General features: G+C 53.6%; 1 protein-coding gene across 9 annotated transcripts in view; it reads right to left on the reverse strand.

Moving 5' to 3' along the window:
* Positions 1–26,482, reverse strand: part of ATP9B (ATPase phospholipid transporting 9B (putative)) — a 223,685-nt gene that overhangs the window by 87,348 nt on the left and 109,855 nt on the right. For 8 of the 9 annotated variants that reach the window (XM_044242779.1, XM_044242783.1, XM_044242781.1 and 5 more), the window contains one exon: positions 22,172–22,248. The exons of the other annotated variant lie outside the window; for it this stretch is intronic. In XM_044242779.1, coding sequence (XP_044098714.1) covers positions 22,172–22,248 — 77 coding nt within the window. The remainder of the gene's footprint in view (positions 1–22,171; positions 22,249–26,482) is intronic. 9 annotated transcript variants of the gene reach the window in all.

The raw sequence follows: 26,482 nt of genomic DNA on the forward strand, positions 1-26,482 counted from the left end.
CGAGCACGGGCCGTGTGCACAGAGTCTGCGAGAAGGGCTGTCAGAGCACGTGGCCTGCGTGCAAATTCTCCGTCTGTTTCCTTTCCAGATGCGCGGCCGGTAACTGACCGTGGGCAGCGGTGGCACGGGCAACACCGGCAGGCACGCGGGCACAGTGCTGCCTCTCCAGCAGTCCGGCTCCACACGCCTCCCAGTGTGGCCGTCGGAAGCTCTTCCGAGGAGAGGTACATCTGGGCCCGCCGGGGTCTCTGGTGGAAAGGCGCACCCCGTCCCCTCAGGGCCCTCCGCACAGATGAGTCGGGCTGCCTGCCCGGGACACCTTCCTGGAACCTCTGTAGCCTGGCCCACAGCTGGTACGTGGGACTTGCTCACTGAAGCCCACGGCCTTCATTCCTGTTCTTGCTCAAGTCACGACGACGCGTTTACTTCTCCTCTGATCCATCTGTTTCCGATCCCAGCAAAAATGCTGTCATGGAATAGACAACATGGGGGCTGCAGATCTTGCCCCTGCTGAAGTCCAAGCACCAGGACAGCGACCCCCGACAGGAGCACCCATGGGCTGCTGGCCCCTCAGCCTCTGGTCACACACATCACCATCTCAACAGCAGAGGGAAGGAAGGAAGGCAGGCGGATGGCGCAGCCTGTCTGCCAAGCTTGTGAGGGGGCAGGCGCAGAAGAGTGGTTCGGGCCTGGCCAGGACGGTCGGGGGCTGCCGCGCCCGCGCTACTAAGGAACTAGTACTGGCCCGGCCAAGTCTGTGAGTCAGCGGAGCTGCAGGAAGAGCTGGAGCCGGCCCGGCATCTTCAGGGTGGCTGCCCCTCCACGCCGTCCTCACGTGGCAGTGCGTGGAGTCCGAGTAGAAACGGTGGCACCGACCTGTTCGGGTCATCCTGCACTCGGGTCTTGCACAGCAGCAGCCCGAATGGACGGAAAGCCGCCACGTGCTTCTGTGCGCCCCTGCGCCACACATCGGGGACCCACCGTCTCCGTTCCTCATGGAGATACGAAGTGGCTTCCCCAGAGCCCCGAGGGGGCCCCAGCAGAGTCTTGTGCTACAAGTCACCAAGCTTCTCATTTAAAAACTGTCAGCCAGACACTGAAAGGAAATGTTTTGAGGGGCGGGGCAGAAGACGAGAGAGGATGTTAAACGTGCCAGTGTGGGGCCTGACCCAGGGCTCCGTCCCACAACCCCGGAGCCAAAATCAAGAGGCAGTCGCTTAACTGACCGAGTCCCCCAGGTGCCCCAAGACAGTAAATTTTTTTGTTTGTTTGTTTTTTGTTTTTGTTTTTTTTATTTTTTTATTTTTATTTTTATTATTTTTTAAATTTTTCAATTTATTTATTTTCAGAAAAACAGTATTCATTATTTTTTCACCACACCCAGTGCTCCATGCAATCCGTGCCCTCCCTAAATACCCACCACCTGGTTCCCCAACCTCCCCCCCCCCTTCAAACCCCTCAGATTGTTTTTCAGAGTCCACAGTCAATCATGAGAGACAGTAAATTTTTGAGACAACAATGCTCAACATGGGACTGGGACCTGTAATTAAAATGCAACGTATGCATTTAATATTTTTAATGGGAAACCAATTTGGGAACAAAAGCCTTCACTGCAACTACGCATGCGTGGTTTCTGCGGCATTCGGTGAGCCGCCGAGCAGCAGCCGTTGGTGCTGGATGCGGCGTTCAAGGACTCGTCCTCACGGAAACACCCAGCAGTCCTTGCAACACGCACCCTCCTCGGCGCGGCTGTGCCCTTACGCGGCAGGACGGAGACAGTGACATTTTAAGAAGAAACCGAAACAGCATCAACAAAATCTAACTACCTAAACAAAACCAAAAAAATCGAAGAAAAGGTGTATGGAGCTCTACAGAGAAAACTCACAAAACATTACCGAGAAAGTTAATTCCTACCTGAAGAAAGAAAAAGGGCACACAATATTCCCCCAAGCTCTGTGGACAGTGACTGCAACCCCAACCCAACTGCCCACAGCAGCGGGAGAGGACTACCAGACACAGGATCCGGCACGCACCCACCGCACGCACGCGCGGGACAGGAGCTGCGAGGCCACGAAGGCAGGACGGACCCTCAACGTGCTTCGGGGCCCACGGAGGTCTACAGGAGGAAACTGGAAACGGTTCCATCTTCCCAGGAAACATAAACCCCAGTTCCAGACTTACAGAGATATGAGGAAGGTAACATAGAAACTTCTAGAAGAGAGTATCACCATGACCTATGGCACAGGAAGATTTCTTAAACCACAAAAAGAAAAAAATGGGATTATGTCAGAATTAAGAATCGCTATTTATGAAGACACCACAAAGAGCACCAGGAGGCAGAGAGTGGGAGGAAGTCGTGCCCTGACAGGCCGCGCGCTCACAGCAGCAATGTGTACAGGGCACTCCCACGAGACGGAGAGGAGGACGGCCGCCCACGGGGAAGACCGTTGAGGACGCCCACACGTAATTCTCAAACTGCGACGCCTGCGCAGACGATAAACCCAGGAAGGAAGCTCAACCTCCTCACCAGTCGTCAGGGAAATGGAAACAGGAACACAGTGGGCACCAGCACACACCCACTAGAACGCTGAAACTGGGGAAAATGGCAACACAGGTGCGCACAAGGTGCCAGAGGAACCTGAACTCCCACCCCTGGAAGGAACCGGGTGTGCTCGTCGTGGAAGACTGCAATCACGAGAAATGAACGTACTCGCGCCTCGGGCCCGGCAACCTCAGTCCTCGGGCAGCCGCCCAAGAGAACTGCATCTGTGCGCACCCAGCCTCACGCACACCAACGCCGTAACGGCCAGCACCCGGCGGGACACCAAAGGTCCCTAAACGCAGAAGGCCGCGTCCCACGATTGTGGTTTACTCACGTCACGGGCTGGTGCACACGCGGCCGTGAGCAGAGCACTGGGACCTGCTTCACACGTGAGCAGAAGCCAGACCTAGAGGGATGTTTCTGACGCAGCGGCCACTTTGTGTTAACCTCACGATCCAACAAAAATACGTCGGTGAGATAGGGGAGGACAGTGGCCATTTTGGGGGGAGGAAAGGGCAGGGGACAGAAGCTTCTGGAGTGCGGGTGAAGTTCCACTTCCTGCCCCAGTAACGGACGAGGAGTGCGCGTTCACGTCGTGGGGAGCGGACCGGCTGGCAGACGACTGCGCGCGCTAACAGAAACTAAAACAGAAAATCAAGACAGCAAGACAGAAAGTAGGTGTCGTTCCTGTTGTCAAACACAACGCAGGTACTGAGGAAGACCTTCACGCTGGAGCGGACACGGCCCCAGCGGGACACGGAGGGCTGGTACCAGACACGTGCAGGGACACTCCTCCAGAGGAGAAGGAAACACATGTGAACTGGATCAAGCGCCGCAGAGGAGATGAAAGGAAAGAGCGTTTCTGAAAACTGCAGAAGTGGAGTCGCATCTGGTGAAGCAACACACACAGCGTCCACGGCACCCCACACGCCCACGGGAGTCCACCAGCCCAGCCGAGGGAGGCCCCACCCGCGACTGCAACCCAGCAGGGCCAGGAGGACAGAGCCCGCAGGCCGGTGCAGGCTGCTGCAGGCCGCTGCGGCGCACGGTGCACACGCACAGGCACAGGCACACGCACAGGCACACGCACAGGCACACAGCCCTTCCTGCTGGCGGAGCTGCTCTTCTGGGAGGGGGCCTAGGATGACAGCAGAGGCCAGAGGGCGTGCACGCTCTAAATGTCTAAACCGTGTGACTGGGGTAAGCACAGAGCCATCTCCTCCCTGCCGGGCTCTGGAAGAGTCCAGCCAACCCACCAAGCGGGGCTGCTTCTCCCCTCAGCTGGTCAGAACGTTCCGGGAGCTTGCCGTCTGCCACCCGCCTCGGCCGGGAGTGAGCTGCTGCCCCGGGCACGGCCTGCCCCGGCGGGCCACGGTCTGCCCTTCTCCAGGCCGGTGCTGTTCCTCTCTCCGGGCTCCGCCAGGGCTCCCTCCTCCGTCAGCTTGCGGTCTCAACGGGGCACACGTGCCTGTAGACTTTGTGGCCTCGGCCTGGCTTCTGGTTCGACCTTTGGGTTCTGTGGTTCAGTGTCTGTCATCCGGCTGCAGCCATGCATCTGCGGTCTTCTCTGGCTGCTGCCCCCGCAACGCACACCTCACACCTCACACCTCCCGAGACCGCCCCTCGCTTCCCGAAGGCTCTGCTCGCGGCTTCGTCCCCTCCGTCGTTCTTGACTCCTTCCCCTCTCCTCTGCAAAGTTTCTTTTCCTGTGGCTCCCGCCGGTGGGGCACAGCCCAGCGAGCAGCTCGCGGCCCTGCTTCACCTGCAGCGATCCTTCTGATCCTGTCCAGAGCGTGTCCCCCAGCCCAGCAGTGGCATCTGCACTTTTTCCGACCCGAGCCGGGAACGTGCTGACCACGCGGCTGTCACGCCCCGTCCACGCCCTGGGGGACCTGCACCCGCCGCCAGTCCGGGTCTGGAGTCAGCTGTCTCTTCACGCTGTCTCCCCAGCTGTCAGCACGTCTCACGTCTGTTCAAAGCGGGGCCTGACGTACTGGGCAACACGGATGGAGGGGGGCCTCCTGTGCAGGAACTCGAGGTGCCCGAGGCCCTCTGGTGTCCTGGCTCCGCGTCCGCCACCGGCTCGGGCTGCTCGAGAGCGGCCCGGGGGTGTCTGCCGCAGCCCCTCCATCAGGAACCTGCTCCGGAGCTGCGGAGACCCACCGGTACGTGGCGGAGCTGCGAGGCCGGGGAGCGTCCTGTTACGTCCTTACTAACTGCCAGGTGTTCACTGGACCGGTCACCTTCACAGATGGGGGTCTGGGCGGGAGAAATGCCCTCCCCAGGGGACACGAGGCCAGACAGGCTTTTGACAGTCTACAGTCAGACTCTGCTACGGAGGGCACACTCCTGCCCTGCAGAGTGGGTGGGGATCTACAGATCAAAGCCTCCACAAGGGAGCGCCCAGGACAGCGGCACCCAGGTCCCAGCCTGACAGCCCCCGCTCGCCCTCCAGAATCCATCAGCGTGACTCAATCTGTCCAGTGCATGGCTCGAGCTGAGCACAGCTCAGCCTGTCTCTCACATTCTGGGTGACAGTCGTTGACTCTGTAGGCTCACCTCCTTTCTGCTGTAGGACCGAGTGCTGGCTTGCAAGGCTGACACTGGATGGGGCCCACTGCGCTCCCCCCTTCTGGCTAGATGCAGTGATGAGGCTGAGGTCACACAAGCCGGGAGAAACCCAAGTCCCTGGTCACCCTGAGGAGACAACTCCGCGGGCAGGAAGGATGCTCAGAGCTGTTCTCCAGGCCACTGTGATGTCCAGGCCCGTTTGTTATGGCACATTAGCTTACGTGGACTCCCAGCTCATATGACCCTGACAGCAGAACCCAACATCCCTCTCTCTGCTTTTGGAAGCATCTTTGCTGGAGAAAATCACACAGCAGTTTAAGATCATCCTTCTAGAAATGGCACCTCCAGCCTCTACGAGGGACTAAGCAAAACGGGTCCGTCTCTACGTGCTTTGTGACAGCCTGTTCTTCCAGCCTTCCCTACTCCAGATTTCCAAGGTTCTTCTGAAGGCCGGAGGGCTCTCCTGACTTGACTCTGACAGACAAGCACGTTCCCTACTTCATCCAGACGTGGAGCCAAGTGGTGTTTCGTGACCAACCATCTCTGAGCCAATCTGTACTGACCAGGGCTTCTGCTCTCCTTCTCCTGGGATGTCCCTCATCCGTTTCAAGGACACCCTCCTCTCTGCTGAAGACCCTCCTGTGTCGTTTGGGATGTTCTTCCACTGACTTTGTCTCTCTGAAATCTCCCATCTCTTCCTTGCTATGAGCATGGCCCAGAACCATAGCCACGTTAAGTCCTGGGAAAACGCCCAGCCTGGCAATCCTTACCACCTCATTCCCCTCCCTCCCAGCTCATCCTGGAGGTCACTGGAGCCCTGCAAAGTCAGAGCCATGTGTATGCTCTAGCCTGTCACACTTGACATTGGTGATCACTCGCTCTGGCTTCAAACTCTTTTCTGATTCAACTCATACCTTCGCCCTATTTTTGTGGGTTCTATTCCTCTGACCACACTGATTCTTGGAGGACCACGGCGTCATCCTAGGCCCAAGCCTACTCAGCTTCCACGAGAACAGTCTCTATGCCCACAACCCCAGCTAACAGCCAACGCTCTACCTTAACCAGGAGGGACAGCCTCCTAGCCACACCTAGAACTCTCTCCTGCAAGTATCAGAAGTCCTCAAATGGCCAACTTCTGGGAAGGTTTGAGCAGTGGGTATCATCTGTATAGAACGTAGGCTGAGATGTGCAAAGCTTAATTTTATTTTCCTAAGATAAATCCTGAATAGTCAATCTAATAGAATACAATCTGGTTACAGCCTAAAATCACAATTAGTGTTTCAGATTTAAATCAAACTGCATTCTGGCCTTTGCCACTCTGTCTCCCTACTGCTACATCTAAGATCCAGGATGGGGGAAAGGGGGCCTAGTGGCACCCGAGGATGGGGAAGCCCATGCCCTCGCCTGCTATGTGCACGGCAGGGGCTCCGGTGCTGAAGTCCCAGGTCGGTGGTCAGCACCACAGAAGTCACTTGCCTGCTCTGCTCCCCCATTGGCCCCTCCTGGTGGCACGGGAACTTCTGAGACTGGCCGGCCCCGCTCCGAAGCCTGCAGCACCCGTGGGAAGGGCTCACCTGGGCAGTACCTGTGTGGGGCCGTGGCAGCTCCTGGTCCCAGAGCTGTGCTATGGGGGGTCTGCTCCATGACGCAGGACCTCCACACCCACGTCTCCCCTTGCTGCTCCCCCGCCCCCGTGGCTTCCAGGGCAGGCTGCGGTGGGAGGTCTACAGAGGGACGGTCTGGGGGCGCTGGCCGCCTTTTCTGCCGCTCACCCACAAACCCCACCTTGGCTTCTGCAGGACGTGGCTTCTCGAATCTCAAGAGCACACAGCTCTTTCAAATCGAGTCTCAGGTTTAAGACCATCAAATTTGTTTCAATCTATTTAAAAATTCCAGTGCTCAGCACGAAGCGACATTTTTTCTTTCCATTAATATTTTAAAAATCCCTCGTTCCCTCGCACCTCTGACTGCATTCTGAGCATTTATGAAGTGTCAGGCCATGGACGGTAAACAGAATCCTCGATTCCGAGCTGTAGAGATCACACTGAGCTGTCTGAAACGGTCTCACCAGACCTCGTGTGCGGTCGGTCCTGCGTTTTGAACCAGTGCTCCACCGCGGTCAGAGCCATCTGCCACGCGCACCTCCCTGCACTTAGCCCACTTTCCTCCGGCCCTGGGACGCGGGTCAAGCACTGCATGGTGGCACGGGAGGCCCCTGTGTGACCGAGGCCCTGGCTGTTTCTTCAGGGTCTGCTCTTGCCGCCTCCTTCCATAACCACACGCAACAGGAGGGATGAATCACCTCTGGTCCGGGACCTCCAGATCCGGGGTCTCTGCTCGCCCCTTCCTCGAGTCTGACCCCTCCAGGCCACGCACCTCCCTCCCAGCCCCAGGTGTGTTAAGGTCAGTTCCCAGTGCTCCCAGGCACTAGAGGGCTAGTCCATTTGAAAACGCTCTGTTACAGCGTCTCCCACTGAGCAGATGACGAGCTTCTCCAGGGACAGATGTTTATGTCCCCATGGTTTTCCTGTGCCTTAAAAAGCACCTGCACAAAACCAGTGTTCACGGATGGATGAAGGAGCAAGTCACCATCCTCCCAGGGCATTCTGAGGAGAGCAGTGAAGCACTAAACAGAAAACACAGAATTTATACTCAGTTTCTAAGTATGAAACGTATAAGGTGAATTGCTATCGAAAGGCTTTATCGAAGCAGCCGAGCTGGTTAAGTGTCCGACTCCCAATTTCAGCTCAGGTCCTGATCGTAGGGCCGCGAGATGGACTCCAGCTGGGCTCTGCGCTGAGCGTGCCGCCCTCACGGATTCTCCTTCTCTCTCTGCCCCAACCCCATAAGAAGGGAAAAAAGCTTACGAACAGAAACAACTTCCTATTAATTAGTAGCAGCAGCAAATAACTCGACCTGCGTCCAACAGCCAAGGTCACAGAAGTTCAGATCAGACCACCAACAGACGCGGGCCGGACACGTGGAAGAGGTGCCCGCCACCCTCGGGTGACTGAAGGACGGAGGAACGCCGACCACTGCACTCTGAGAAGCAGTGCTGCATTAACAAAGTAAAGGACTGAACATTTTCATACTCGTTGAACAACTTACACTGATTTCAAGGGTAAATGATTAAATCGTTCATTTGTCCCTAAAGCTCACGCATGAACGGTCTCTCCTAAGCAGAGTGGATCTCGCTTCGAAACCAGAGCCAGGCCGCGCCCTCTTCTCTGCAGTGTGCTATTTCCGCACTAAACCAGAGTCAGAACACGCAAGCTGCAACCCCGCATGTCACACGTCCTTAAAAGTGACTTAAAATGTATAGTAAATGGAATTGTGCAATCACATGGATACTTTAAAATGTCCAAGAGCCCATTTATTTATTTACCGGCATGGGTTACTAGCAACCACAAATGTCTTCAGAAGAGTTAATGGTTCTTCTTTTTTTTTTTTTAATTTTATATATTTATTTGACAGAGACATCACAAGTAGGCAGAGAGGCAGGCAGAGACAGAGGGGGGAAGCAGGCTCACCACTGAGCTGAGAACCTGATGTGGGGCTCGATCCCAGGACTCTGGGATCATGACCCGAGCTGGAGGCAGAGGCTTTACCCCACTGAGCCACCCAGGCGCCCCAAAACTTAATGATTCTTGAGGCAGAAAGCCAAGGCTCGACAACAGATCTCAAAGAGTGATGACTAATTAAAGAATGTGAGGAAACGTCTCCATCTGGTTTTCTTCCAGAATCCAAGGTACAATCCATAGTAACCTGACCTGACTGCTAAGAAGGCAAAAGGAGCACATTCCCCTGCGACCAAGCTGCTGCAATGCCATCCGCGTTTATCTGAAGTAGGGAACAAATGCATCATCTTAGCCCGAAATTAAAACTTGGAAGTAGTCGTTTTTCTTTATATTGTTTGGAATTAAAAACATATTAAATTGGTCCATTATGAAAATCTTGTTTTCTATGTTGTGTGTTTCAGACCATGTCTGTGTCTTAAGGCTATGAAACAATTTTTGTAATTGTAATAAAAAAACAAATTATTGACTTTAACTTAAGAAGATTGTTGCTTGAATGACTAAATATTCAACCAAAACAAAATAAATCCTTCTCTAAATTATATCCTACACAAGCCGCTCATCTCCGCAGGTTAACGCCCTTGATGCGGTCAGGTCACATCTGTCTCCTTTCTTCCGTGTGTACGTCTGTCTGCGGTAGCGGGAGGGGGTCCAGCTCGCCACTCGGCCAGCCACCAGCTCTCCGGAGCGCGGCGTGGGCCGGCGACCTTCCCGCGAGGATGGGGAGTGGGTACTCTTTGTCTCCTGAGCATCAGTCCCAACGGCAGAGTCTGCGGGACTCCAGCTCTGCGGCTGAAGACATCCGTCTGAGTTCCAGGCCTTGCTTCCTGTTTGTGACCTCTGAAGTCACTTAATTTGGAATTTTTTTTTTTTTTTTTAAATCCTTACTGTCAGCACAGCAACTCACAGCGAGTCCCTACTTACTGAGCTGAGCTCTCTGTAAAGTGCAGGGAGACAGACAGAAGATGAATGAATCCATGACGACCTCCCCCTTTTGGTTAAAATCTCTTTCAGGACATTGTTCATTCCGAATCCCAAGCAGTCGTAGATGCGAAAAGCCACTCCCATGGAGTCCCCTCTGCTAGTGGAGGAAGGAGCAGACGGAGCGCGGACGACGCTGCTTCCCAGTCTCTTTGCCCACAGACAGCCGTGCGGGGAGCCCGAGTCCACACGGAGAATCGGGCCTCGGCACCCGTGTCTGCCCAGAGCTTTCCAGAGAGGAGGCTCCCCAGCAGGAACACGGGTCACGCTCCGGCAGAGCGGCCCGTGACCACAGACGTGTGATAGATAAAACACCAGAGAAGCATCGCATTTAACACTCAAAGAGACCGAGCAGTTTCAGATCTCGCTTCCTCGTAAATCACTTAGAGACAGACACTATTCCACACTCACCTAGAGGCTCTTTCAGGGTGAGGATCTCAGTATTTAAGACGCCTTTCACCGGCCCTCTCAACAGCCGACTCACGTTTCAATCGGCATTTGCTGAGCGCTCCACGCGTCAGTCCTGACTCGCTGTAGGCTCCGGCTGAGGTCTACGAAGCGATCAGCAGCGGTCGGAGCCTCACCGAAGTGGAACGAAACAGAACTGGAGGATGGGCACCTGGACGCGTCCCTTCTCGACTCAGTGCACGTGCCGGTGCCGGGGGCAGGGCTGGCAGCGAGCCCCTCGAGGAAGGACACGGCAAGCACAGCCGGGCCCAGATGCCGGCGCCCGACAGGAGCAAAGAGGTGCAGCTGGCAAGTGCGGCCGATCAGAGAAGTCAAAGCGTCAAGGGCGACAGTAACCAGGTTTCTCACCGCAGAGGAGGAAAACGAGACCAGCAAGTGTGTCTGAACTCGCAGTGTTCAATCTACATAAATAAAATTAGGCTTAGCGGTGTGCGTCTGAGCACACATGCATCCATCTGTCTGTCTTCTGCCATGCTTCCATCTGTCTCCTTAGTCCGTCCAATGCCTGGGCCTGGATACAGCACATCTCAACAGCAGCGAGCACACCCAGGTCCCCTCTGACTTCCAAATACCATTCTCTGATGCCAGGGCTGATCCCAGGGCGGGGGCAAAGAAAGCACAAGATGAATCTGGAACATCTTTTTGTAGCAGAAAGAAAAAACAGTATTTTTATTTATTTATTTTCATTTTTTAACCCACTGAGCCACCCAGGCGCCCTTTTATTTTCATTTTTTAAATTTAAGTTTGATCCAGTTACAATATACTGTATTATTAGCTTCAGGAGTAGAGGTGACTCATCAGTCGCCTACAATACCCAGTGCTCATTCCCTCACGTGCCCTTAATGCCTGCCCCCAGTCACCCCAGCCACCCTGTTTGTTCTCTATAGTTAAGAGTCGTTTATGATTGTGTGATTTTGTCTTATTTTTTCTTCCCTTGCCCCAGGATTCTATTTTATTTCTAAATTCCACCTAAGAATGAAATCCTATGATAACTGTCTTTCTCTAATTGACTTATTTTGCTTAGCATAATTCCCTCTGGGTTCCATCTACAACATCGCAAGATTTCATTTTTGATGGCTGTGTAGTATTCCATTGTACATACACACACCACATCTTCTTTACCCATTCGTGTGTTGATGGGCATCTGGGCTCCTTCCACAGTTTGGCTGTTGTGGACAGTGTAGGAGGCTTGTCCTTTCTCCATATCCCCGCCAGCATCTATCATTTCCTGACTTGTTAATTTTAGCCATTCTGACTGGTGTGAAGGGGGAATCTCCTTGTGGTTTTGATTTGTATTTCGCTGATGCCGAGTGATGTACAACATTTTTTCATGTGTCTGCTGGCCATCTGGATGTTTCCTTTGCAGAAATGTTTGTTTGTGTCTTGTGCCCATTTCTTGACTGAATTCTTTTGTTTTCGGGTGTTGTGTTTGACAAGTTCCTTATAGATCGTGGACACAGACCCGTTATCTGGTAAGATATCTGCAAACATCTTCTCCCATTCCGGAGGCTGCATTTTAGTTTTGCTGACTTTGCTGTGCAGAAGCTTTTTATCTTAATGAACTCCCAATAGTTCAGTTCTGCCTTGGTTTCCCTTGCCTCTGGAGACATGTCTAGCAAGAAGCTGCTGCCGCTGAGGTCAGAGAGGTCGCTGCCGGTGTTCTCTTCTGAGACTGTGATGGAATCCTGTCTCACATTTAGGTCTTTCACCCATTTTGAGTCAATTTTTGTGTGCGGTGTAGGAGAACAGTCCAGTTTCATTCTTGTGCATGTGGCTGCCCCATTTTCCCAGTATCTCTAACGATGGCTTTTTTAACAATGGGACACAGACACGGGGCTGAACGTGCTCCCACAGGCCGCAGGGACAGTATGAGCATCAATCACGGACATAACAGGCGGACAGTAGTGCCAGGAGCAAACCGAACAGCACAGTCACGCGAAGACACGCAGCAAGTGCTGATGTTGTATCTGCTGCACAAATGCGCCCCCGACCCTGTAGACCAGCCCCCACCCTGGACCCCCCAGTCCCTCACCCCCCCATGTACTGCCGGACACTACCACACAAAACAGCATCTCCAGCCTCCGGTGTTCGACACAGGGGGGGCCCCGTCCCCCCCCCAGAGACACCACACAGCTTTCAGGCCAATCGTCCTGATACCTTCTTCGCATCTGAGCAAGCTGCCCCACACTGATCATGTCTGAGCAGCCCGGACTGCAGGAAGAGAACAAGGCACAGCGTCTGCCTCTGGGGAGCTGGAAACGTGTGGAAGAGGCAGACACGTACACAAACAATTACGTTCACACCTTTGTTCAACCAGTTTGCTAAGCATGTGCACCAGGCAGGGCACCTGAAATACAGGTGTGACCAATCGCTGTGGCCAAGAAGGTTCCCTGACAGGCGAGTCACGCGGGATCTCGTTCCATCTCCCCTCGGAGCTCAGTTCATGCCGGGAGCTCTGAGGCTGCCCGAGAAGGCTAAGCAAGCGGCACCACTAAAGCCTGGTGAACACAGAAGCAAAGGGGAGCCTCTGGGCTAGGCAGCGAGCGGGGGGTGTGGAGCCCTCACGAAAGGCCTCAAGAGAGGTCAGGGCCTTCTGGCTACAGCAGAGGTGCCAGTGTTTGCTCTTCAAGAAACAGGGGCCCCTGGAACGGCTTTGGGCAGGAACCTAAGCTCAACTGCTCTGCACTCTGCAAGCACGGGTGCATCTGGGTGTGATGCTGAGCGCACACGGGACAGCCGCTGTCTGAGCTGTGTGGTGAGGGTTGGCAGCAGCACCCGGACAGGGGTGCCTCCCGACAGGAGGGGGGGAGGGCTGGCCAGCTGCATGGGAGCAGTGGTGGGGAGGCCGGGGCCATGGGGGAAGGGAAGGTGGCGACGAGAGCCAGCACTCGGCCAGCAGCACCCTGGGGCGCTGGCGGCTCCCACAGCACGCTCCCACACAGGCTTCGACTCAGCCCGTGCTGTGACTCCTCCCCTGCTAGAGGACCCACAGTGCAAACAGCGACTGGCAGCTTAGACAATAACGGTTTTCAAAATTCTACCCACACTGCTGTGTATCTGTATACAATAAATCATTTTATTTTCTTTTGAGAGAGAGTGGGAGGGGTAGAGGGAGAAGCAGACTCTTCACCAAGCAGGGACACTGATGCGGGGCTCAATCCCAGGATCCTGGGATCATGACCGAGCCAAAAGCAGACGCTTAACCGACTGAGGCACCCAGGAGCCCCTTTTTTATTTTTTATTTTTTACTTATTTTCAAAAAATAGATCATTTAAAAATCTCTAAATTATCAGGGTGAAAATTTTTACAAATTCTGCACTCCAAAGAATTCCTCTTCTCTACCTGTTTTTGAAAGTAAAAATTTTATGAACTCCATGTGCTTCAAAAACTAAGATTTAGAACCAGAAAGTAGTGTAATAGTTCTGACTGTTGTAACGTCTTGGTTATTTAAAAACTCAGAAGCGTTAATGGGACAAAAAAGCCAGTTAATGCAGGTGCCCAGGGTGACGGGAAGCCTCTCCGCAGCACCTGCGGCACCTTGCTCTCACTGTCGGTCTGTCATTTACCAGCGCGCCCTCCTTCGCCAGGAACGAGAACACAGGACACTGGTCTTCTGAAGACCAGCAACCGACCCAGCAGGCCCCCGGCCGGCCCGCTGCACGGACGAGCCCAGCGTCCATCACTAGGGTCGGAGCACTGACAACACGTGAAACACCCAGCACCCCGCGTCCTGTGTGTCCTGGTCACCCTGCACCCCGAGGCCTCACCCCCGCCCCCCGCCTGGGGCAGCACTCCTCCCATGATGTCACCCCCTCCCAGATTTAAAAACGTCACACGGTTAAGTGTTTCAACGAATACTAAAGCTTTGCCGCTGGAAGGCTCTGTTCTCTGGAGGACCTTCGCAGAGGATATCTGAAACTTCTCCTACTGCCTTTTGAAAATACTATTTAGAAATATACTGGCGTGCTGACTTCAAGTGAAGAAAAGGGAATGTCTGTTGTGTAACTTACCCCGCAGAACTGTGTGTGTCCTGTGCTCAAAAATGTCATTCTGACTCAAGGCCTCAAGAAAGTTACGGTTTTGACGGGCTTCCACGGCTCAAAAACAAGCCTTTCGGAGTGGCTTACTGTGGGTGACGGCCCCTCGGCCAGGCAGTCAACAGTTCCTCACGGTGGGAAAGCTCACACGCGCGCGCACACACACGATATATTTTAAAGTTTTACAAAAGGTAATTATTAGCTGACACTGTTAATTACATAGGAGAAAAGAAAACCATTTAATTTCATGTTAAATTTATCATACACATGTTTTAGTTAATGCAGTTTTAAAAAAGAAACTTTGGTACAGTTGCTACTCTAATGTTGACAAATCAAACTAAAAAAACGGTAGCATTCAGAGTATGCTTTCAGATGTAGGAGAAAACAATTAAGTTGAAACCAGATGTCTTAAGATGTGCTTCTGAGGAATATTTTTAATAAAACTGTCGCTTAGAAAAAATAACTGTGGAGTGGAACAAAACGATCAGTTCCTTAAGGAAACCTCATCATTCCGCACGCGTGGTGGGCCATATGCCAGAGGCCTGACGCCGCCACGGTGGCCAGCAGGGGCCGGCTCCCCACACCCCAGCCACAGCCCCTAGGAAAGCACTGCACTCGGCCTGCCAAGTGCCGGCTAGTTGATGTCCCTCCACCCTGCCCCAACCTTGGACCAGCTTCTCTAAGGAGGAAGAGACACGGGGGCAGGCGGAGGGCACCACCCTGCACAGCAGACCTTCCCAAGACACAGTCAGGAGACCAGTGACCTTCCCTTCTAGCCGCCCCGGCTTGCAATTTTCTCCCAGGAAAGTCTGCGTCTGAACCCAGACCCATATAGACGACCTGTTTCCGGTCCACGATGGCCACGGGAGGCCCCCGTATGCAGTCCTACCACGGGTCTGTGCCACCCAGACCCGCCACCACCCTCCTGGGAAGAAGAGGGCAACTCTGGGACTCTCGAAAGAACGGAAAGGTCTCACTGCCCTTCTCCTGTCTCCACTCATGCCACCATCCCCCACAGTCCACCTTCCTCCAATCCCGGCCACGGTTTAAAACTGGTCTTACTCCTTACTCTCGGTCCTACTAGACATTCCAGATCCTGTCTCTCATCTGTCCAAAATGGCTTCCACCAAAAAAGGCTTCGGGAGAATCTGCGACGGGAAGGACTCAGCTCTGTGAGCTCACACGAAGTCAGATGCAGGCTTCATGGTCAGCAAGGCATCACACTTCCACAAATTTCTAACCGTCCTCATGGCCTCAGAGTAAGGAAACAAGGATTTCAAAAACACAAAGACAATTATGAAAACATTTATTTCCTTCTTGAATAAATTATACTTTTCATTTTTAGAAGATTTCTTTACTGATCGAGAGAGAAAGGGCACGAGGGAGGGAGGGGAGAGAGAATCCCCAGCAGATTCCCCGCTGACTGGGGGCCGGATCCCAGCATCCCGAGATCACAAGCTGAGCCGAAGTCGAGAGTCAGACGCTGAACCAGCTGAGCCGTCCAGGGCCCCTGCACTGGTCTGTTCGGACTGTGACTGTAAAGAATTTAACGGGGCCACAATCTCACCAAGTAAGCAACGAGTAACTCAGAAGGCCTCCTCACCCGAACTTTAGGTAGCACGAAGTGCTTTAGTGATAGAAAGCAATTATTTAAAAACTAAATATGCTCATGCTCCTGTTTAGAACACCTGCTTTATAATCAAATTCATATTGAAAAGGAACTTAGGGACTAAACGCAGGTTTTCCGGTGTAGCTATCTGCTGCACACTCTGATAGAGCATCCCGTCCCAGATGGGATCGTTAGGGCTGCTTTCTAACCATTTAGCATTTTGCCTCTTCACTGCTTTCCTGAAACCGTAAGTCTACGCAAATTCACACTGCCGATGAAGACACAACTTTCAGCAGTGAACGGCTGGAATACGAAGTGCACGGTCACAGCATGCAGCAAAGGTGGGCGCGGGCTTGCCATAACCCCGAGAGCTGCCCTGGGTCCCGCCGGCACCCCGCCCAACTGCGCTCTTGGGCACCTGCTCCTCTCGTGGAGCTTTTCCCGATGAGGCTTTCAAACACTGCGACTGTCACTATTACTAACAGTGATCCCGACCCGGCACTCCCGCAGCCTCGTTGCCTGTGGGGGTGGACCACGCTGCTGTATCCCTCAGCAAAGGCACTCGCGCGGGCACACGGTCACGTTTCTAAACACGTGTTTAAACCCAAAGATATCTTGTTTCTCAAGGAGGCAACTATTGGAAAAATAAAGGGGTGCTACGATAACACGCAACCATGAGAAAAGAGAACTAAGTTATTCTTCAGTAACATCTTAATAAAAGTCAACGCAACTCTTAAAATATTAATAATTTGTCTTTTTTAAAATAAGAAAGCTGTTCTTCAACACAGCCTTGATATTTCAGCCTGCAAAATACAGCAGAGCTGATTCTATTTTGTTCTGTTATCTGAAAACGCCTTTACAACAATTCAGAGAACAAGAAGTAGCTCTAATTCACATAATGGCACATATCACCTGCCTGTCAGTGAGACATCTGAAAGCATCTTGTTATCAGAAACACAAATCAGTACGCCCGAGGGATTACAGTGACTGCTTGAGGCCGTCGGTGTCGCCGTTTCATCCCTGATGCTCTTGCTCGGAGCGACTTATTGTTATGAGCGGCATGAAAATGACAGCCTGTCACAATTGATTTTTCTTAACCTCCTGTAAGAATTTTTCCCTCTCAAATGTAATCAAGGATCATCTTATTAAATATATCTCAAGCTAGGTTTTATAAAACAGTCCATTACTCAAGCTGTATTCCTTATAATTTAAACTTTCACCAAATATTATAATAAAAGTAACTGCTTAGTAATAAGAACTTTCGGTTTGTTTGAAGTTTTAAGATAGAAATTTCAGACCGGGTAGACCCCGTGTCCCTGCCTCGTGCCTGTCGGGACGCTGGAGGCGTCAGGAACCTCAGAAGCCTCGGGAACCGGCCTGCATCTCGGACTCTCCTCCATTGAACAACGTTCTAGAATTCAGTATTACCCCCCACGACAGGATAAGACGTGCTACATCTTAGAGAGTATTCTGATAAAGCCTTGTAAATAAGCTTAAAGCTGTACATTCGGATTCTATAAAACGATCACCTTAGATTCCAAGGCCCACTCTGGAGGCGTGAGTTCGCGTGGGGGCATCGCTGGCCGGTCAGCGACCCTGGCCGCAGCGGAGTCCAGCTGCCTACGAAGGCTCCTCCGTCTCAGACCGTCATGGCCACGTCGGAGGCGGCGGCTCTCGGTTATCAGTACGTGTCCCAGCCCTCTGTTTCCAACTCCGGAGGTCGAGGAGAGACACCCGGGGGCAGCCCCTGCGCAGGCGGTGGTGACGCTGATGTCGCCAGCCCCGGGCTACTCAGCGGGGCCACGAGACGAGGCCGTGTGGACAGAGAGCGTGGCAGAGGAGACCGGCGGCGAAGGCAGCAGCTCCAGAGACGGCCTCCGTCGGTTGAAAATGCGCGCTGGCGACAAGTGGGGGCGTCTGAGGCCGCGGGAGAGGATGAGACACGCCGTCGTATTTTTCGCCTCACTTTTCTGTGTAATGTTTACTTTCTGACAAGCAGCAACGGAAGAACAAAACAGACAAAGTGAAGACAGAAGGAGAAATGCCCAAATGAGGCTTCGGGAGTGAGATGGGCAGGACGACGAGTTTAAAAACCGGTTTCAGGAAGCAGCCAGCCGCATGCTTAAATGGCGCACGTCCCGTTCCTCAGCCCCGGGAGCGTACCGGGAGGGTCCAGGAGCTGGTGAGCACCTCTGGCCTCCAGGGGACGTCACACTCCCATCCCCCAACCCGCAGGGACGGCTGCTGCGTTCCCAGCGGGGAGACAGGGGCGCGGGCGGGCCGTGACGTCCAGCAGTGCCACCTGTGAGCGCCTGCAGACGGCTGTGGCCGGGACCCAGCTGCCCCACCCGGTCACTCGGCGCAACCACTTCTGTCCACGTCTCTGCTTCTGCTCTGCGGCTCCCGAACATCAGCCTGAGAGAGCCCCACACCCCTGACTGGCTCTGCTTCGAACAGAAGAATCCGGCAGCAGGCAGGCCTTCACACAGCTCGACACAGCTCGAGAACTAGGAGGTGAACTCGGGCAAACCCTCTCCGGCTCCCGCCGGCCGCACCGTGCGTCCCTGTCCCGGAGGGACGGTCACCGTTCGCTTCTCTGCCGCCGCTCAGCGCTGCTCCTCCCGGAGGGCTCCCGTCCCGGAAGCGCACAGACGTGGCACCAGTGGGCACGACCTCCTCCCCACGCTCCAGGGAAGGCGGGCCACGGACGCGCCTCGGAGCGAGAGACACTGAGGACAGGCCACACGCGTCCAGGGCCACGGGACCGCGCGCTCCTGCCCACGGCAGCTCTTCTGCGCTGACGACCGAGTCTTCTCTCTAGGGACCCGGAGTGGCCGCGGGACGCCCCGAAGACTCCCCCTTCCACAGAGGACAGCTTCTTCTCTATCAACTAAGGCCTGCCTTGTTTTATGGAAAGCATGAAATTTCATCATTTTCTCATCAGAAACAAAACCAGTCAGACCCTCTGCCTGCATCCCCGCGGCTGTCCTGGTGCGCTGGGCTCCCTCCCGAGCCTTGGCCGCCCGGGCCTTCCCCTCAGCCCTGTTCCTCACGGAGTCCCCCCATCTGCTTCCGTCTGATCCCCCACAACAATGACAGACAATGAGTCCCCTGTCGCTAAATCCACTCGTCTTTCTCCGTTTCTGTCCCCAGCGACCTGTGCAGTGCGCGCTGCGGGCCTCCCCCCGGGCTACGACCGTCCTTCCTGCCTCCTCCGCTTCGGCCCCGCTGCCCGCTCTGGGGAGGGCTCCTCGACGCTCCTGTCGTGTTTTGGCTCTTACTGTCCACGAAAGGCCTGAGAACTCTCATGGATGACCACGACGGGGTACCCGTGGCCCGAAGTCATTGAATAGTCCCCTTTCCCTCCTTCCGCACTTCCCTCCTCCTCCCTCCTTCCGCTCAGCCTGCCCCTTTCTGACTTCTTCACCTTCCGTGAGGCCATTCCTTGGTCTGGCCAAGGAAGGGTGGCCTGAGCCATTCGGTATGTAACCCGCCCGCCCGCGTCTTCGTGCCCGGCGGTCCCGGGAGCACGTGTCCAGCAGGGCTCCCTGAGGGGCCATGACGCGCAGCATCAGACACGCACTGAGGAGAAAAGTCTCTGTTGTAGTAGAGCCACTGCAGTTTTTAGGGCAATTTGTACCACAGCGTGACTTAGAGAGGACTCCTTCACAAACACGGATTCCAGCTCCGGCTTCTTTGCTGTCGTGAGCTGCACACACCACGAACGGAGTCTGAGGAACGGTGAGCTTCTCGAAAGAAGGCAAACTCAGGGAAATGATCTGCTTTCCCTCTGAAATGCCTCCTTTTTGTGTGCAGGGGCCTTCTCTGAAGTCCAAAGGTTCGCTGCTTTAGTCACCCACCGAAGGACACCGAGATGTCGTCTTCACGTGATGTCCGGCAGCGAGTAACGTTTTCTGTCCTCCTTTCCCTCTCCCGGGATTCGAACATCACGCCATCTTCTCATTCAACACACACCAGTACTTCCCCTAGGTATATCACACCTGTGACTTTTGGCCACTGGAGCTTATCAAGTTTCCCGAATTTTTTTCTTATGAATCTGGCACTTGACGCTTGGGAAGATTTAATAAGGTCTGCAGACTGAGAGATTTTATTCTTCTCCTGGAAGCATTCCTGAATTTACAGAAGTGGCTCTCCCTGACCCACAGCGCTTCCACAGAGAAGCCAGCCCCCCCGCGACAATTAGAGCGCCCCCCACACCACAAGGTCCCCGGCCCCCGAACCGGATGCCACCGTTCCCTCGGAGCGCAGTGCCACAGATTCACGAAGCCACAGAGCAAGCCCTTCACGCAGCAACTGCCACGCGTCACGCTCTGCCTGGGCCTCAGCTGTCACCGTCACAAGGAGACCCACCTGGCAGGGGAGGTGTGACGGCAGCACCAGGAAGGCGCCAGCCAGCGGAGGAGCATGTTTGTGCCACCCGTGAGGCTGAGAAGCGGCAGAGAGGGGCTCTGCATCCAGCTCTGCAAAAAGTCAGAGACACTCTTCCTACTAAGGTTGCCATGTTAACACCGGGGACATTTCCAAGCTTTTTTTTTTTTTAAAGGAGGGAGGGCGGGAGGACCGCTGACGGGGCACAAGCACATCCCGGCCCTGGCGCGGCAGCGGGGCGGGTGCCCGCACAGCTAGTGTGCGCGGACTGTTTCGGGCCCGCACTCTCAAGGCACCCTTGGCGGTACAGGAAGACCGTAATGCTGGTAACAGGTGCGGAGCGGGAAGACGCAGAACCAGCCATTTGCCCAGGGTCCCAGAGCTGGTTGGCCGCGCAGCACAGCCCCAGCCGGAGTTCATCCCCACCGGTACACACTGCGGAAAGGTCGCCCAACTGTGTCCACACCCCCAGGGGGAGGGCACGGCGGCCAAAACCAAAAGCGTGTGCACCACGGGGAGGTGTGGACCCAGACGATGGGAGGGCAGAAAGGAAGCTGTCCTGACGCGTGAGGCAGGAGGAGACAGGAGCTGTGTTGCGTGACAGGGTAACTTTCAACATTTTAAAATTTAATATTTAATTTACCCTCACAGTCATCCTAAAGGTAAAATGACTAGGAATGATTAAGAAACAAAACATACCTACAACCTATACATGCATCAGTAGAACGTTCTAGTTTTGCTTAGTAAAGAAAAAAAATCGCTGTACTTTACAGAACACATACCAACAAACATGCATGTAGCTCTGTCAATAATTTGTTTAATAATTTGTTTTTAAATACATCTAACTCTACTGGAAAATAATAACCTGCGGTACATTCGGTCTCCTCGGATGAGCCCAAGGTTGTAATACACATCGACAGGCACCGTTTTCCGTTATCACAGGGAAACGGTATTTCACTTGAGTAAACGTGTCACACACAGACATCTGGAGTCCAACGAACGCGTCTTCGTCAGCCCGGCTGGGAGGTGCCGCGCGCCCCGGCGGGGGCAAGGACGCCCTCCAGACAGGACCCGCCCCAGAGCGCCTCTGCTGCGCTACAAATGCGCAGGCACTCAAAGGGCAGGGGCCACTTTCCCGATGCCGGGAGGGCTAACGGGTTGTTGAAACAGTATTTCGCTGGAAAAAATGGAATGCATTTTGTCTTTAAAAATATCTTTTCAAAGATTTACTTCATTTCCTCTGCTCACCAATAAAACTTCCTACAAAAGACAACTTTTTCTATTAGTTACTCACAAAGCAAGTCCTGAATGCACAGGAATGCTTTTTCTGTTCTACTTAGATGCAGCTCAGATTACATTTCAAATAAAGAGTAAAATGCACAGTTAGAAAGACTTCTCATAAAGTGGACATGACCACACTCTGTGACTTGACCGTACAAAATGTATGAACCAAGTAACAGCAACGGAGAATTCAAAGGGACGATGTAACTTGCATACACATGCTGCCTGCGTAAACGACGATTTCAGGAGTGTAGCAGAAATATGATCAATTTAGGAATTTAATCAAGCAGTCTTTAAAACTAAAATCTGTTTTCAACATGCTTGTGAAATGAAAATGAAACAAGTTCAACAATGTCACACCATCAAATACTATTAGATATTAATATAGATTCTTTTTTTTTTAAATGAGCCATCAACATAAAAAAAGAGTACAAAGTGTAAAATAAGTAAACTGAAAAGAAGAGACCACAACTAACTATCAAATTATGGGCAAATGGTATATCCAACAAAGAAAACTTAAGAGATATAGAAACTTTGGTTGCCCAAGAAAAGACCCCGGTGGAAGTTCCTCAGCATGCTGTCACGCTAAGTACAGAGAATTCAGACCCGAGACCAGCAGCACTTTTTAGGTTACGAACAGGCTCTTCAGAACCGCACGTACTTTCTTACTGGAAGGGAAAATCGGTCATTAAAGCAGCTGCCCCTTCAGCTAGCCTACCTTATTTTTTGGATTGGATGTGTTCATTACACTCCGAGTCTCTTTTCCAGTATAAATGACAACACCTATTACCGTACCTGCGGAGACACGAGAGCGGAGCTTACAGAGATGCCTCAAAGGGTGAGCACAGAGAGAACACTTCCTCATCAAAGTCAGTACTCACCTTTACATAAATTTATCTCACAGCACATTTAATTTAATTTGTTCAAGAAAGTCTAATCTCAACTTTCAAAATAAACTCTGAGGAACTCAAATGATTTCTTCAGCCGCACAAATTTCCCTACGTACGACGTCAGGAAATGGACTAACAATCTTCTCACTGTCAGGAGAAAGGCTGACACCGCTCGTGGGTCCCCGTGGGCAGCCCCGCAGGTAAGTGCAAGGACACTGCATCCTCAAGTCCTCGGACACATGCCAGGGCCTTCAGAGCAGCCCTGCCCCTGCGGAGCCACCGTCCCCCCGCGACACAGTCGAGCACTGCCAGGTCTGCGAGCCCCTGCGGACATTTCAGCTCGTATACAATTAAAACAATGAGGGACAGTTACATCACTAATACCGGATGCTGAATTTAGATGTTACTAGCCTTTTTAACTCATGTCTCCTAAAGTCTGCTTTTCCAAGTGTGTATGCGTCTCAGACCTCAGGTAAAAGACGAAAACACCCGGAACAACCTTGGGTTACGAAGGCTCCGAGGCACTCACCTCTGTGATGTCAAATTAGAAACCACAGACGTCTGTTCTAAACTGTAGCTACGCACAATCTGTACTCCTAGTTTCCATAAATTCTGATGAGAAATGATTAAAGATGATCCAGTCCATCGACTCCCGAAGACCAACAGCACGGTAACGGTTCTACAAAACTCTTTGAGGTCACATTAGTGCAATGTGTGCGATTCAGTGTGTCATACGTCAGGACCCACGGAATAAAAGTAGTCCTAGCGATGTCTTGGATTTATGTGAACAGATAGCTGCAAATTATATGCATTAGATAATGAGCAGTTTCACCCACGGAATGTTCAGGAGGACAGGGAGGTGCTAGAGGACGGCTCAGCGGTCACCCCACAGGCGTGACACATGTTTCTTTCAAAATAAGCATCTCCTTTCCTCTCCCCTTGTTAACTGTGTGTGGCTGGCAGAGCTGGGAGGTTGAATTTCCTGAGCCTCTTGGAAGCAGAGCAGCCCCTCCGGCGTGGAAGGTGGCCCAAACTGCGCGGACGCTACCCTTCTGGAGCCCGTCCCAACAAACCCGCAGACGACGGTCTGCCCCAGGTGCTGAGGCGCGCACGGACTGCGCAGGGCCCTCACCCTCCCGAGGACCCCCACGACCAACACAGCAGCAGTTCCCCTGCCGCTGCAGCAATACGGTAGCTCGGACTGCGCCAGGGTTTTCTTCCTGTTTTGCCAACTACACGACACTTCAACAGAATACGCGAGTGTCTCGTGTTAAATAAGCTAACGTTAAAAACGTACAAAAAAAGAATAAGATAAACTACAAAATTATTTTTACTATTAGCAGAACAAAGTGTGTCAGAAAGACTTGGGGCGGGATCAGGCTGGGAAACACTGTGCCGACAGCCGCAGGAGCTAGAGCGGTCGGACTCTAGGCCGGCAGTGCCGCTGGGACGACCAGATGCGGTCTGAGACCTGCCCGGCCAAGCCGACGCGTGCGCCCGGACACGCGCGGGTGCCACCGTCGGTCCTGCCGAGCCTCGGACCCAGGAGCCTCACCTGAACGCCTCCTGCGGCGTCCCTGTGTGGCCGCGGACGTCTGCTAAAGGCGCCCCCTGTATTCCGGGACCTCCCGCCCTCACTACGAAGGGTCACTCCGTGCGCCCAGACAGCGCATTTGTCTCGGGGGCTGTCACCTGTCCCGGGCACCAGCGCGGCCGCGCAGACTCACGGACCAGCCTGGGGCTCCGCCGGGAAGGCAGACACACGGCCCAGGGCTTCCCTGCTCATTCTCAAGACAGGACCTGAGAGCGAACAACAGCTCGTTCTTCCGAAAGCCGGACCGAGGCAGCACGTCCGAGACCGACCGACCGACCTGCGAGCTCGCGACCAACCGCAGCACGTCCTGACTGGCACGCGGCACCCGCCGGCTCCTGGGCACCAAGGGCTCTCCCCGGGCGCGTCCCGACGGAGCCCCAGGCTGGGCTGGAACAGGAGCGCGCGACGGCCCCGCAAACCCTGACGACCCGCCTCAGCAACGTGACTCAGAGAGACAGACGGACACCGCCACCTGCACCAGCTCTGGGCTCTGCCCACCGCGCCCCGCACCCTCCTCGGGCAGGGCTGCCGCCCCTGGGCTTCCCACGGCGCCTGCGCCACCCGCCGCCCCACCCGCCGCCAGCGCGGCCACAGCAGAGCTCGCAGGGTCAGGCCCCTGGGGGGCTGCAGCGGGACACAGGCTCTCCTGCTTCCCCACGGCCCGTCCCGCGCCCCCTCTGCAGCAGGAGCCTCACAAACCACGCACACCACGGCAACGGGTGGTTTCAAAGTTTCTAAGTGGTCATGAGCACTAGTGTCGTGAAGCAGCACGCCAAGCATCACCGAAGGAGATGAAACAACACAAAAACCAAAAAGAATGTGTATATCCCAATTTCTTCAACATTAAATTATCTCCTCCAACTGCTCTGTAAGTGTCCAAGTGTCTCATGTCTTTCTTTAGCACAAGCAGTACCAGCCCCGGACCCTTGTCTACGCACAGACCCTCGCTCTAGAGAGGTCAGCCCGGACCCCCATCCGCACACACGCCCGGCAGCCTTGCTTTGGCGGCTCCACCGCCGCGGGCACACGCGCCCCCACTCTAGAGGGGTCACTACCGTGGGCACACGCGCCAGCAGCCCTGCTCGAGAGGAACATCTCTGCTTCCCGGGTCTTGGCCGTTCAAGACCAGAACGCTCTCGTCACTGACTCCGCTCTTGGAAGAACGGCGCCACAGACTAACACGGGGATGAAGACAGCGGCCCCACAAGCAGCTGCGTCTGTCCCTCTTCAGGGACCCTTGATCCTTGCTCCTCTGCAGTGCTAACGTAAGCCCTCGTTTCCACGCACTCAGAACCCCAGGACAAGGGAGGAAGGTCCAAGTTCACTTTACCTAGGAGGCAACCTGAATTCAGTGCACACATATCATTTAAAAAATAAGATTTTAAAAAATTCTGGTCTTTCTTTCTCAACTTACAATAAAGTATAAGGAAGATATGAGCACTTAAGCAACTCGTAGAAACCCAAGGTCTTTCAAACATTGCCTGAGCACAGCAGTTTGATAACAGGCAGAATCTGGTAACTGCTCACACTATTAAGGTTTTTAAATAAAGGTAGGTATGTGTTAAAATATTTAAAATTAGTGAAAACAGCTTGCATTTTTAAAATGTCCAAGCACAAATTAAAATTAGGAGGGTCTTATTTAAACTTTTTTGAACGGATGGTTTTGGAGCAGTAGAAATCCGTTCTGGGAACACAGGCCCAGTGGGCTCACTGAACTGTGCGCACGAGGGAGTCGGAAACAGTCGTCAGCCTATGTGACACCTACAATCGTGTCTGCTCTGCCCACATATGCAACGAGGAGCTACCACGTGCCAAGGTCACGCAGGGAGTGGTGGACGAGAGAGGCGTGGTGTGTACAGGGAATTATCAAGGGCGTCACGGAAGCCTTCCTCTCGGGGCTTCTGCCTCTGCGAGGGAGGGAGGCCACAGACCGATAGCATGCGGATCAGTAGCAACGTCCTAATACACGGGGAGCAAAAAGATCACAAATAAAACGTTTTTGAAAACGCATCTTCATTATGATGGAAACAAAATAGAATACAGCTGTAGACATGGAAAACGTGAAATCTGTGACCAAGTATCAGCTTATTTACGGTATGTTTAAAGTATTTTCCTATAAACTATGAAATACTAAAGGCTGAAGGGGGACAGCCGTCGAGGACAGCCCCTGGACGAACCCCTGGTCCTGCGACAGCCAGTCTGCGTGGCCGTGGGAACAACGGGGCCGGCACAGGGAGGCTACCGGCGGCAGCACCACACCGGCCTGTGACACACAACAGCAGCAAGGAGGAAGCGCCAGGCGAGACTGTGAGACTTCTCCTGGCAGCAGGGCCCTGTCCACAGGGACCCCTCAGGCACGGCGAGTGTGTCTTCCCTGGGGTCTGCACAGCCCGAGACCTGGCCTGCTCCCTCGGACTCTCTCCTTGGTGTGCTCGTCTTACTTCTCTTTCTCTTTAGTTTCAGAAATTTGAAAAATCATCAGTACAAAAATCACGAAATGCCTCAATTTCTATTAGAATTGTCCTATTTGCCATCAAGCTTTTTC

Source organism: Neovison vison, chromosome 3 (assembly GCF_020171115.1).
Source record: "Neovison vison isolate M4711 chromosome 3, ASM_NN_V1, whole genome shotgun sequence".
In the NCBI taxonomy this organism is placed as follows: Eukaryota; Metazoa; Chordata; class Mammalia; order Carnivora; family Mustelidae; genus Neogale; species Neogale vison.